Genomic DNA, 14,848 nt, shown 5'->3' on the forward strand with positions numbered 1-14,848 from the left:
AGTAAATTAGGCTCCCATCTTGCAATCTGGTCTACATGGTTGGACCCATACACACACACGCAGAGTCCATTGAAGTCAATAGGGCTTCACATGGGTGCAGGGTTGTATGAATCAGATGGTAGAATTGGATCCTTAGAGGTTCTAAAATGCCTTCACTTTTAACACAGGTTATGAAATTGTTTTATTTTTAAATCGCTGATGTTTATGCTGTATCCTTTTAAAATAGTAAATCAAACCTTTATTAAGACAATTTTCATCTGGGTTTGTTTTGTCTTTTTTTTTTTTTTTTTTGCTTTTGCTTTTGCAGAAAAGTTATCGATGCCAATCAAAGAGAGAGCTGGGTTTCTAATGACACCTATTGGGAACTGCGAAAGGATCCTGGCTTTAGTAAAGTAGAAACCCCCATACTCTGGTAAACTGAGAATGTAGATCTAGCAAACATATCACTCTCTGAAGAAAAAATTAATAACTATGCACAATATGTTTCTTATAGCTAAGTGTGGTTTGTGGGTCTACAGAAAACCTACCATTCGCTTTTATATTCATCTTTATAATGGACTTTCGAAAGTGCATTAGACCAGGTCCTTGACCACTTTTGGATCCTTTTTATTTTGCAGCAGCCATTTAAAAATAACCTTTAAAGTTTCATGTATTAAAAATGCAAAACAAAGGAAGCAGATTCGTTATCCAAAGTTGCTCGGAAGAGGTTGTAATACACAAAACTGCAACTGGTGCTTAAAACAGACATTGAGAGTAACAACTAACAAACAAAATGAAAGAAAAAACATTTTGTTTTAACTTATTTTGTTAAAAACTCTTGTATTACAACAGTCTATCATTTCCGGCTTGAGGCTAGTCCTTTAGTGTGATGTGCTTGGACTGGCCTTGTCAAAAAGACATAATGCTTTTCTGGAAGCTGTTCCCATTCATATGCCATTGTTCATGCCTTAAGCAAAACATGAAGATATCCAATAAGTCATTTTAAAATATGTATTCTTAGGCTTGTGTGAGCGGCAGATTTTATTCATATTCTGAATATTGGCGATCATGTATTATTAAAAATAAAATCCACCTAAATGGATGAGAAAGGAAAGTGACCTGCTGTACATGCTTTAGCTTTGCGAAGCTGGTTGTGTAATCAGACTCAAACAGGAAAACTAGCTAACTTTGTGACAGTTTTGGTAAATGCATCTGGGTTGCTAGTCAGAAAATTCATATCCAACATGCCTAATGCTGTGATATATTTATCATATGTGCCATTGATTTGACATGGCCTCACACTTTCTCACATTTCCCCATAACTGTTTATACAATTAGAATTCCCCGTAGCTTTGCAACAGTGTTAGAAACACAGAAAGATTTCACAGGAGGTTTTCTCTCCAGAAGTAGGATAGCAATATAAACATAACAGGCACTTTCTGTCATGCACACCGTATACTTTACTGGTCTGTTTGTCTGTGCCCACTCCCAACTTGAATTTCTTAGAAGAATTTGTTTGGGGGAGGAGTAGAGGCACTCACGCATGCTGCGTTAATGGCTTTTTGTATTGTCAAAATAGCTTTTATGCAAAATTAATTTTTAGTTTTTCATAAAGTGATTTTGTATTTTTGATTAAGAAACAGGACTCTTATATGTTTTTATGCCACAGTTAAATGTCCATGGAAGGAGGCTGGGCACTTTCTATCTGAAAAAAATGACTGAAATGCATAACTGCAGAGAGCAAATATTATTAAAGAAAGTTTTATTAGATAAAAAATTGTATTCCATACTATAGGATCTAGTCTTCTATTAATTCATCTGGTGTTTAAGTAAATTACATTTACCTGTATAAATCTTCTGAATGTCCTGATGACACTTCTGTGTGTACACATCTCACATCTGTACACATCTCAAATCTTTTTGCAGATACACAGTATATTTACTTTTTCTGCAGCTCAGCATTTCCCACAATTCTGGACATCTGGGCTTCTCTCCTCTCTCTGCAGCTTCGTGGAAGCAGATCAGTGTTTTGGTGCCTCATGCTCTGGACAGGATCCCTCTGCTCCTTCTTACCGCCAGATTCTCTGCCTCCATGGCAGCAGATGGTGTTGGCTTCTCTTGCTCTCGCCCTTACCTTTCAATTTGAGTTGTTTCTGCCCAGTTTTGGGGCAGTGGGGAGCAGTGTTCTCCTGCCCCCTTTCCACCTCCTTCCTGGGTCAGTTACATCTTCAGTAGGTTAACCCTCTCTGAGCATCCACTGCAGCATTTCCCTGTTGGCTCTCCTGCCACTCTGTAAGCATGGCAGGGCAGCCAAGAAAACACAGGGTTAAAGCCAAGCAGTGCTCTGTTTGTAAGGCAGCCTTCCCAGGCTCGGCAGACAGTGAGTTGTGTCCAGCCTGCACCCAGCCAACCAACCCTAATTTAATTAGGGCCGAGAGCTACTAGTCAAAAAGCTAGGTGGGGTCTTCTTCCCACCAAGGCAACTGTGGCTTCAGCCGAGGAAAAATGTACCAGAACCCTCAGTGTAGAGCAGGGGGAAGCTCTAAAAGCAAGGAGGACCCTGACCACTTGACTCAGGGGTAAGTAACAGAAAACTCTTGCAGAACAAAGAGGAGAGGCTTGCAGGGCCACCAGTCCCTCCATCCAATTCTTAAAGTGGATCGTGAGCACCTTGGGGAAAGAAGCAGGGCCCTCCCTCCCAAGCTAACCAGGAAGGGTTGGACAAGAATTCCCTCCTCCCCCGGGAAATGGTACCCAATAGGGGAGGATTACGAGGAAGACCTCTTGAGATGGCTCCAGACCCTGAGAAAGGTAAGCCACAAAAGGCCTCACCAAAGCTTCGACGCTCCCACAGCGCACTAAAAAGGTTAAAAAGTCAATAAAGGGAAAGAAAAAGGACAAAAAATCCAGTAGATGAGAGTCCTTTGACTCCTCTTCCTCCTCCCTCAGCCCCTTCTCCAGTGAGGAAGGCAAGCTGTCTGAATCTGAATCCGAACAGTATGGGCAACAGTGTTTAGCTTGAGGAATGTCAGGCTACATGTAACAAGATTCAAATCCAGCCTGTTCAGCTCACCTCAGCTGAGTTTGGGGTATGGATGAGAGTCAAACCCAGAGAAGAAAGAGGTGATGGAGGCTTGAGAGAAGCAGCTGGAGGAGGTGTAAGAGGTAATATCAGCATAATCATAACCAGCAAATTACAACTTTTCCATAGACACCTTACTTGACCTCCTTTGTACAAGGTTTGGTGCAACTATAGGACTTTGGTTGCAACAATGATCTATACGGTCACAGTTCATGTCAGTAACATCACAAGCAGGTCCCGGTGGATGCCCAGTTTCTTTGGTTGAGGATACATCGCACACAGATGGAGCACGCGCTGTCTATCTCCAAACTCCATCCAAAAAACAAGCTGTGAGGTGAAGAGGGCCAGGTTTGGGATGTTGGAGTTGGCCCTGGTCCTGCGTGAAGAGATCTGGTAGTGTGTGGAGGCAGAGTGGTGTTCGGGTGGAGAGGTTCGGGAGGTCCATGAACCAAAACTGGCGGGGCCAAAACAGGGCTCAAGTCCAGCAAATCTTGCATAGGATTTGCAGGAGGAGGATATGGGAGGAAAGGCAGCTCTCCTGGAACAGTAAAGCGGAAGTTTGTGATTCTCGCGAGTGGCAGAGAGATCCCATTGCGGTGTGCCCCACTTGTGGAAAAGGTACCACAGGATGTTGTCGTGCAGTTCCCACTCGTGGTTCAGGCAGAGAATCCTACTGAGTGTATTGGTGGGTGCCAGGAAGATACATAGCCTGGAGCCTGATGATGTTTGATGCCCTAGTTCGAGAAATGGATGGACTCTGAATAGAGGGAGAGAGTTCTGGCACTGCCTGTTTGTTGATGTAGACCACCACTGCAATGTTGTTAGAGAACATTTGGATGTGTTTGGCCTGTATGTGGGGAAGAGATGTCTGGTGGGTGAGATAGACTGCCCACAGTTCTATGAGGTTTACGTGCATCCTGGCTTCTCGAGGCATCCAGATGCCCTGTGCGGTGTGGCTGCCTGGAGAGCACCACCACCCATGAGGGAGGCGTCTTTTGTGAGCCTGGCTTGAAGGGAGTACTGACCAGCAGGTGGGTAGAGTCGGTCCACCAGATGGACAGTAGTGCCGGCTGGGAAATCAGGATCTTGCTGTCCAGGTGGTCACATTGTTGTCTTTAGACAGAGAGGAGCCAAGCTGAAGGCAACACGTGAAGACGGGCATGTGGCATGACTGAGGTGCACACTGTCAGATGTCCAAGAAGAGGGAGGCAGCAGTGGATAGTGATGTGGGGGTTGCAGCGCAGGCCAGCAGTTTGATTCACGATGGTGATGAAGTGGTCCGCTGGAAGGAAGACCCATGCTGCGATGGAGTCGAGCCATGCCCCAATAAATTAGATCGCCTGGGTAGGGATAAGGACTGACTTCTCCTTGTTGAAGCAAACCCCGAGAGATGGATGGAGAGGGAAGATGGCAGAGAGTAGGCGGGGGTGGGAGAGTGCAACAAGGAGCCATTCGTCCAGGTAAAGAAAACTAGAGTGGCTGAGACTGCACATCTGTGTTGCTATGACAGCGAAGACTTTAGAGCCATTGCTGTGCCGAAAGGCAGGACCTGAAATTGGTAGGGGCTGTGCCCCAGTGTGAAGCGGAGGAACTTTCGATGGGCTGGCTGAATATCGATGTGGAAATAGGCGTCCTTCATGTTGAGAACCACCAACCAGACCACCAATGAGTTGGGTGTGGGTGAGTAAAGAGAAACTCCACGCCCTTGGTGGGGACAAAGTACCATCTCTCTGCCCTCTTCGGGGCATGGGTGCAGGAGGCAGAAGTATGTCATACCATCTGAGCCGGTTGCAGGATAGCCTTGTTAGTGGGGAGAGCCATCCATGAGGGTCCTCGGCGTTGGAGGATGTCCAGCTGTTGATGCTGGGTGTCCTGGACCTCCTCCGACAGGAGTGCAAGTGTAAATAGCTCCTGATATTGGCGGTGGTCATCTGGTGGGGACAGAACGGTTGGAATGAGCGCCTCATGTAGGAAGGAACAGGCCTCTGTGAGAACTGGCAGTACCAGTTCCATCTCTCCTTCCCATGCACAGAGGGCGCCGTGGGCACACTGGGGACAGTTGGTACGAAGCCACAGACAAGGCAGGGCACGCTTGGTAAGGATCTTAAGGTGCCCAGTAGTAAAGGTCTCCGAGCATGAGTGGTTCGCACCAGGGTCATAAGCCGGGGCGAGTGAGGAGGTCTGTGCCATGGTTCTGAATTCTGTTGGGGGGCTGGCGAGAATGAAGCCCTTGAACTTGGAGGATAGTTCTGGCAATGGTGGTGCCATTGGTACCAGAGGGTCGAGGTGGGGAAAAGGGATGCACCACTCAGGCAGCAGCAGTAATGGTTCATCTGCCAGGACGGAGATGGTCAGTGGGAAGCAGGGGAGAACCAGGGTACAGGAGTAGCAGTTCTTCAGTAGACATCAGCAGGTTAAGGTGGCTAGGAGTACAAGGAGTTGCATGGGATGACCCCGAGGGTCCAGGTGGCATCGGCGGTACAGGCAGTAGGCATGCAGGTGCCAGTGCAGTAATCAGAGCCGGCACTTGTACCATCAGCTTCCACAGGTGCTTGTCCTTACCCTTGAGCCGGGGGAGCTTGGGAGCTGGAGCAGCCGGGTCAACATGTGACTTCTTGCCCAACCTGGCACTGCTTGGGGAGGCAATGCTGCATTTTTGGGCAGTCCTGGACAGGGATCTGCCCTTATGCCCATGGCCCTGTTTCTTCTGCTCATGGCTGGCTTGTCTGATGTTCTCAGTACCATTGGGATCTGTGCCTGAGAGAGGCTCAGTGGAGCACTAACCGTCTGTGACAGGCGGTGCATCGGCGGTTTCATATGGGAACACGCCCACGGGCGCATGGCCTCCTCCATGAGGAACTCCCAAAGTCAAAGTTATTGGGCCTCCTGCTTCCGTGGCAGGAAAGATTTACAGATTGCACATTGGTTGGAAATGTGGGCTGCCCTGAGCAGTGCAGCCCTGGTGAAAATGAGTGCGGGCAGTAGGCACCTTTCTTGAAGCCTGGATTCTGGGGCATTGTCCCATTTGGGGTTTCCTCCGCCTCTGGGGCAAAGAAAGAAAACTACACCAAGTATCTATGAACTGGAAGCTACAACTGGAGGTGGATTAAGATTTATTGGGGCCCTGGGCACAAAGAACATTTGGGTCCTCCATACCCCATTAAAAACACAAATGTATCAAAATGCATTAATACAAAGACCCCATTCAGTGTTTACACACCACATTAATAATAAAGCAAGTCATATCCTAATTCAGTATGCCTAAATTAACTGCTCAATTTTTCTACATAGAAAATTAATATGGTAAAATATATGTAAAATAACTCAAAATGAAATAATGTTAACATTTTAGTGATCTTATAGACTCTTATTTAAGAACTATTAACACCTGTGAGTGTCCTCCCCATTATTATAGTAGCAATGGAACATTAAAACATTTTTTTACATTGCTCACGGTGCTAAACTACAAGAAAAACATGCAGGCCAAACCAATAGTCTCTAATACAAGTTCACCAATACCTTATCTTAATTAAATTAAACAACACACTGTACGTGTCAATTGTTTATCAGGCCTGAAACATTAAACAACAAAATACTATATTTATTTGAGTAATTATTTAAACAAACCCTCTGTAATCCATTTATTATTTCATATTTTCGGATTGATTATTTTCTGATTTAGTATGCATGCCCTTAAAGTTTCACATTCCTTTTAAAGAGATTGCATTTTGTTGTTATTTTGATTCTGTGACTTTTATCCCATCAAAGATCCCTTTTATCACCATCTATTAAACTGAGAGAAGCTTAGCAAACTAATTACAGGCAGACTTTGCATGTCATTCCCAGGAACATCTTTATATAGCAGTGGAAAAATGTGCTACACTTAATATACTGCAAATGTCTCTCTTTTATAAGCCCATTAAATTTACATTTTAATAATACTATCACATTATGTAACCAAAAATACAAATAAATAAAACATGATATAAGATATGTCTTACCTTTTAAATGATCTTTTTTTTCCGAGTTTTGAGGTAGGAAAAATCATGTATAATGTCGTCACAGTCCATTTGTCAAACCGGTTCTGACTCAACTGCCATTAGAGATAATGCATTCAGATGTTTTTAGTGCATTGTTGATCTCAGTTCATTTTTTATCTTTGCCATTTTTGAAAATGTACATTCTCCTTCACAATTTGTAACTGGTAGGGTCAGGAAAATTCTGAGAGCAACATTCACATTAAGGAATGTTGATTGAAGGTCGCTTTGCCTTAAAACTTTCATTTGTACAAAGAATTTGAACTGTCTGAGTTCACTGGGAAAATTTTGTTCCAAGTCACTGGGGTAAACTGCAGCAAGTTCAGCTGCATGCTTGTGAATGTCAGAAATGTCCAGCAATTTGTTTTCAAATAGTACTCCAAAGCAGTCGTTCAACAACCTATAGGCAGGCATCCAGTTGGCGATGAAGACAAGCTTAATGATCGATTACAACAGAAAAAGTCTCAGTGTGAAACTTTTGACTTCCCTCAAATAAAACCTCAGGTTCTCCCAAGTTATCTGCTAACTGTTTTTGTTTTTGAGAATGAGTCAGATCACTTGGATATTTCTGTGAAAGAGTCTTGCATGTGTTTTTAGCAGCATTTTCAAAATTCTCAAATTCTTCTCGTAGAGAAGCCACAAATGATTCTAGTGATTGCAGTAACTGAACTACTGCATTCAGTCGCTTTTCTGTAACTGCAAGCTGGTAATTTTAAACCCTTTTAAGAACAGGGTCCCAAAGTTATGCCATTGTGACCATGGAACATGAGTCCATGCTCACTTAAGAACTTAATAACTGCTACAACATGGTTAAGGACATCTCTCCAGTACTGACATTCTGCCTGAAACTGCTGAGCGAGGCCCACATCAACTGTACCTGTTGCCTTTGCATGCCGTATCCATGCCAGCATACAATTTCAGTGGTCCAAGCTTTTCTCATGTTCAGAAAAACATTCAGCGTGTTTCCAATCACTCAATCATTCGATAAAGGCATGTGTTTTGATTGAAAGAAGTTTGCGGGCAAAGCAGTAAACATTTCCAGTGAGTAAATAAGCCAGTCTCACATAACAAGTTCACTGTTGTGCGGCCGACAAGAGAATAGATCTTCAGACAGCCAACACATCTTCTGTCCAATCACCTGAGCAGAAGCAGAGAATTTTTTAATGTTTTTGTTTTGACAAGAAGCAGCTGAACCCATAGCAATCCAAAAGAACTCCTGAAACTTTCATCAATGTTATTCCACAACGCAGGATTGTTGCTAAATTCATCTGCTTGTATTGCATTTGTCTTACCAGTATAACTCAGTCCTGGCTTGCCTGCCTCCGGCAGGTCCTGATCTATAGTTTCCTCCTCTTGAAGGCCAAGGCTACTACTGCCAGCAATAGTGTCTGCCAAACCAATCTTTTCCTCTTTATCCACTGTTTCTCCTTTCTCTCTCTCCTTGAAGTATTGATTTATTGTTGGTATCTTTTGTAGCAAAGCAACTTCTTTAACCTCCTTTGCTTGTTTCAGCTTTCTCTTAGCACTCCTCCTTAAGCGACACCGATCCATACTGTGGATTTCATAAACAAATACAGTGGTGGTAAGATTCTTTTTTATTCTCTGTGAATTCTAACGGAAACTGTTGGCATCTGACCAATCGTGCAGCAAGTTATTTGCATATTGCAACAGGAGTGTCTCAATGTTTGTTGACAAGTAACTGAAAAAGAATCATACATATTACAGTACATTTAAAAGCAAAAACCCTGGAAAAATATTTTAGCTTATGTGCTTAAAATTCAAAAACAGCTAAAAAGAAACAAATTTTTAAGTGCCAAAAAATAGAAGTCCTTTGCATACGGTATAGATACCCCACAGTATATTTAAATATATCTACTTACAGTGCCTGAATTGTAATACGATACTTGATTTACAACAACAAACTACACAAAAAATGACTTAAAAAAGGGGAAAAAAACCAGGAAAGCAACAAGAAAAAAATCACTAATTAGATTCTGGATTATTGCAGTATTGATGGATCTATTATAAAGATTTTTCTGGGGGCTCCCAAATTGGCTGGGCCCCTGGGCTTGAGTCTCGTGGGCCTTTGTGTTAATCCACAACTGAGTACAACTAGGTAACACTATGAACAACTATATACAAATATCTACATGTAGCAAACAGAGAAGAAATTACTCACGAAGCTGGGAGTGTGAATGGACAGCGGTTCTGACTCTAGCCATGCGGCTGTAAGAGGGAAGTTGAACGGTGTTGAACTGCACGGCCTGTTGTAGCCTCAGCTGCAAACATGAGGTGGACGAACAATGCATGTGTAGGTCAATGGACACTGCTACAGAGTCTTTCGGCTCCAGCGCATGGCTCACATGCACACCCACATTTGGAATCCATATAGGGACCAGCACTCGAAGAAGAAGGTATATTACCTTGTTTTTGCCTCAATTCATGCTTCTGCTTTACCGAAGAAATGTATGCCATAGTAACTAGCTAGTAATGAACTCCACTTACTGCCATGCTAGTAGCAGTAAAATATTAATGCATAAAGAATATGAAGTTTAAATTATGAAGAATTTCCAGTAAGAAAAACTACTGATGAAGCCTTGATAAAAGAGTTTACATTAGGGCTTGGAGGACTAGTTCCAAAGAAAATATTGAACCATCCAGAAATACTGCCTTCCTCTCTCTTCTGTCTTAGATGTCATGATTTTTTTTTCTCACCTACCCATCTTTCCCCTTACCTCACTATTATCCTATTCTGTACTTCAGGCCATATGTCTGTCTGAATAAATTGTTCCCCTTCCCACACACCTATTCTGCTAGCGCCCCTACCTCCTCTCCATCCTTAAATGCTCATCCAGTTTTCATGCTACTAGTAGTGCCTTCAGTGTTTTGTAATACTGTGATACTGTGATCTTGGGGTCCATAGTGTTTGCCTGAAGTGCTTCAGAATACAATCCATGCCAGAGAAAAGCTGTGTAGAGTCTAGGATCACATTAGCAGCTGACAGCAAGATTTACATCGAGGACAAAGATAACGGGGAAGTCTAAAATGGTAGAGGAAAGAGAAGCTGGTTAAGGGGAAATTGAGAATGAACAGGTCATAGAGACAATGAGAATAAGCCCTGTAGGAATGTAATGGGGTTTGATGGGGTCCAGTTTGTAAAGAGTAAATTAAAGGTATAAGTAGGATGTTTGGGTCTGGCCTGAGACTTTTTACAGCAGCTGGAGATGAGCAGAAATCTCAGTAAATTCAGCTTCTCTCAAAAGTTCAGATAAACACCCAGCTATTACAATGCTCATCCAAATCTTTCTGAATCTGAGAATCTGTTGAGGTCTTTGGGTCCCTCAGAAGGCTGTGATCTCTCCTTATTGTAGACACTAGAAATGTAAAGGAGAGTCTCAGCTTTCATTTTAAAAGTCTGTTTCAAATGAACTATAAAACTAGGTTAACTGATCACTAAGGTTGAAAGGATCAAACAATACGTTCCACTTCTTCTGCAGCAGAAGACTAAGGGGACCAAACAAAACACACATACACACACTTTTTATGTCATGTAAAATGCATCCATTATATCTGAGGCATATCTCAAAGAACCACTTGGCTCACCGTACCCATAATCTGGAAATCAGCATTGTGCAAAGTGGGTTGACAGTGATGGATAAGAATTCATTGTGTTGTGGTTGGAGAGGCTTAGCAAAATTAAAATTTGCAGGTGTGATCAAAAAATGCTCAGGCTGTCTCTGTCTTGAGATTTGCTTATAATTAATTAGAATGTCAATGAGAATTTCAAAAGAGCCTTAAAGAGAGAAAATATAACTTTACCATGTAGAAAGTAAAAACAACTGGGAAGCTTGGATTCTGATCCTCGGAGGTGCTGAGCACCTGCAGTGCCCATTGGCTTCAGAGGGAGTTGAAGGCACTCAACACCACTCAGGATGGGACTTTTTCATTTATATGTCAATGTAATAGTTCCTCTTTTAGCATTTTGTTTCCTGTGAGTGCTTGAGATATAAGGTATTTGTCTAGGAGGTTTTGACGAAGAATTTTTTTTTATCTTGTAGTCATTCACATATTATTTTTACTTTAAAAGAAAGAAGCATGGACTAATGGTGAACTATTCATTGTTGCAAGATTGCATATTCCGTCTATTTATATAACCTCTCTTTAATCTCATTGTGCTAACATATACCCATTCACCTCAGTAGCATTACACCATGGATGAATTTGGCCCATAGTGTCCAAAATAGTAATGAACCGTTCTTTGTCACTTTACTTAAATACTGTCATATTAATCACTTGGGCATATAATGCCCCCAGTCTGTATGCAGCTTCCACTGACATCAGTCTGAGTTGAATGTGTATAACTGATAGCATGATTAGCAGGAACAGAAGTTTTGTTTGTTCAGTACCTTTGAAAATCAGATTTTAATTTAAGTGCATAATTTCAGGCACCAAGTTTGGAAAAATGTCTCAATTTTTCATTAATGCCATTCTTCATGAGGCAAAGTTACATTTTATGAACCCTACAGGTGCTATCACTGACCTAATTTTGTTTAATTATAACCACTATATAATTCACCAAAGGAAAAAATCATTTAAAAAAAATTAGCACAAAACCAGTGTATGGTGTACTAAAATCTCTCTGATTCCCATTAATAATAGGGACACTCATTTCAAATTACTGAATGTTAGGAATGAGCAAGGAGATGAACACACAATAAAAGAAAGGCCCCAAGAATAATGCATCACAAAATCTTTTTTTATTTTGACAGTTGTCATTGATCAGAATTCTTAATGTACTATAGAATAGTTTGTTAAAATAAGGAATTTTTAATAATACAAGATGTCTCTACAGAATCTGCTATTAATTCTTTGCTGAGGAGTGAGAATAGCACACTGTATGTTGTGTGACTACTAAAGTGTATAAACCAGCAGAGGGCAGATTTGTGAAGTCCTACTAAAACTACTAACAATTTTAAAATAATTTATAGCAGCCCTTTTTTCAGCAATATACACCACAAATGTAAAGAACTTCCTTCCTGCAATCTGTCCTTGGGCACAACTCTCCTTTGATTTAGTTCGTGACTGTAAGGTCAGTCCACAAAACAGGCTTGTCTCATTACATGGTCAAGGCCCCAGTCCTATGAATATACATGAGTAACTTTAGGGCTTGTCTATACTGTGCCGTAGGGCAGTCTACAGGGATATGAACTGCAGCACGCTCCAAAATGTTGTGCTCTAGCTTCCCAGTGTGGATGCTGCTGGTGTGAACTAAAAGGTACCTAGTTTGTATTTATGTAGCTCTCTTCAAACAGGACTATGTTAGTGCGAACTAGGTACTATTTAGTTTGCCCCAGCAGCATCCACATTGGGCAGCTAGAGCACAACATTCTGGTGCGCGTGGCAGCTCATGCCCTGGTCCATACTCCAGTGCAGTGTAGAGATAGCCTTACCTATGTGAGCAGTACTATTGACTTTGAAGACTATCACTACATGAATACAATTGTCCATGTGCATGCATGTTTGTAAGCTCAGACCCATAGTCCTTTAGGCTGGTATGAAAAGAAAAAGTCCATAAGGTGAAATCCAGGTTTCATTGAAGTCAACAGCAAAGTTATCATTGACTTCACTGGGGCCAGGATTTCACCCTCAAGTCTCTATTTGTGCCAAATCTGACTCTAAGGCCTGGGCTACACTAGTGGGGGGTTAGAACTAGTAAGATACACAACTTCAGCTATGCTATTCGCGTAGCTGAAGTTGAAGTATCTTAGTTCGACTTACCTGGCCATCTTCACGGTGGCGAGTTGGCTGGCGCGGCTCCTCCGTTGACTCTGCTTACTCGTCCTGCTGAGGTGGAGTACAGGCGTCGATTAGCAGATCGATTTATCGCGTCCAGACGAGACACGATAAATCGATCCCCGATACATCGAACACTACCCGCCAATCTGGCAGGTAGTATAGACGTACCCTAAAATGCATCTTTCTATCCAGGAATTATGGGTATTAGGTAGCTAGTAGAAACAGCACAAAGAGAAACAAGTTTGTTTACAAAACAGGATATGTTCAAGACCATTTCCATCATAATCCAATATTAATGAATTAAAGATAGCAGACAAATCCTGCAAGAGTGTCTTTGTTATGAGGTATGTCTCTACATTGCAGCTGGGAGCATCACTCCCAGCCCGGTTAGACAGATACGTGCTTACTCCGCTAGAGCTAATGAACTAAAAATAGTAGTATGGACATTATGGCACAGGCTAGCCATCTGAGTTTGGACCCAAGGGGACAGGCACGCTTGTACTGGGTCAGTTAGCCTGTGCCACTGCCCGTTATCGCAGCATCCACGCCACTATTGTTAGCATGCTAGTTCAAGCACAACTAGCATGTATCTGTCTATGTTCCCACGTATCTGGGCACATTCCCAGCTGCCATTTAGACATACTCTGATGACTTAATTAGACAATTATAAATGCTTCCTTGGTTTGTAGGTTTTATTTTTGAAATAATTGGAAAGTGATTTTAAAAATATGAAGGCATTTTATCAACTCTATAGAAATAGTTGATTTTAAAAAACATTAAGATGTTTTAAATTATCGTGGCCTGCACTACAAAGAGGTATCCATCCTGTTCACATGATTTTTTTTTAAATTGCATCTCACGTACAATCCACAATCCTTGTGTTTTAATTTCCACAGTGGGACATTGTACTTATATTAACATTTTGCAAATGTACCTTAGTTTGTTCTGTGCTCTGATGTTGAGTACATAGGCTTTCAGTTTATATCCAAACAGTAATTTCTCTTAAATACATAGTTTTTGCAGCATTTCCTTCTGTTGTCCCATCTATTTTTAACAAGACAGCAGATTTTTCTGCATCGTTATTTTGCTGTGAGATGCAATTTGAACATGATTTGATTTGAACACGACTTAATTTCTTACAATATCATTGTGCTAAAAACTCACAAACCCACCCATTCTGGTTTTAGGCATATGTAAAATGTATGAAAAAACTAGTTAATTCATATTTGGCTTTAATCTAAAAGCAGCCTCTTTCCATTTTCCTATCCCTTTCATCTAAAAAATAATGTTATCTATTTATTTCAGTTTTGAACCCTTCCAATATTAGGGTCTGAATGGACAGGGATGTACTTTTAGGTCATTTTGATGGTTTTTATTTGAGTGTGACAAATTAAGCATATGTAAAATATGCAGTATTTATGAATGATTAATAAAGGTTAAGCAGACACTGCAATGAGCTTCCTACTGAATGCGGTGTGTCATGGATTCAAATCATGCAGAGCTTAGTTGCACATTACCTGCTACAGCAACCTGCCAAAATCAGTAGATCCCAATTATGTATTTCTGCAGAAGTGTCTATGATGTAAATTCTCCTATGTTACATTTCCAGATTGGAAAGTTCAATTCTTCTCTCTCTTGAGCCTCTTCCTTCTTCTGTGAGTCTGTACTTTGGGGAGAATCTCAAGAAGATAAAGTTTGTATAATTTATTTCCTCACAAAAATGCTTTTAAAATCATTTGAAGTCATCGAGCCATAGTGTCCCCCTCAGGGCAGGGAACTACAACAGTCTGCATTCCATTTGTATCCTAAACATTCTGTGATGGGAAGGCTCTTCCTTTCCCAGATATTCCCGTGGAAGTACTACAGGATTTTCTCTTCCTCAGTCCAGCCAGGGTGTTGTGGAATCTGTAATGGCCAGTGCAGGTCAGGTTGTTAGGGGTTCTGCTAAAGGCTG

The 14,848-nt window shown here is 41.8% G+C and overlaps 1 protein-coding gene across 7 annotated transcripts in view; it reads left to right on the plus strand.

Annotated features, from left to right (window-relative positions):
• Positions 1-1,699, plus strand: part of OSBPL6 (oxysterol binding protein like 6) — a 194,992-nt gene extending 193,293 nt beyond the window's left edge. For 5 of the 7 annotated variants that reach the window (XM_045031682.1, XM_045031680.1, XM_045031684.1 and 2 more), the window contains one exon: positions 308-1,699. In XM_045031682.1, coding sequence (XP_044887617.1) covers positions 308-416 — 109 coding nt within the window. In that variant the 3' untranslated portion in view covers positions 417-1,699. The remainder of the gene's footprint in view (positions 1-307) is intronic. The other 2 variants (XM_045031685.1, XM_045031686.1) reach the window with 1 other exon arrangement.
• Positions 1,700-14,848: the final 13,149 nt, after the last annotated feature.

The sequence above is a fragment of the Mauremys mutica genome, chromosome 10 (assembly GCF_020497125.1).
Source record: "Mauremys mutica isolate MM-2020 ecotype Southern chromosome 10, ASM2049712v1, whole genome shotgun sequence".
Taxonomy (NCBI): domain Eukaryota; kingdom Metazoa; phylum Chordata; order Testudines; family Geoemydidae; genus Mauremys; species Mauremys mutica.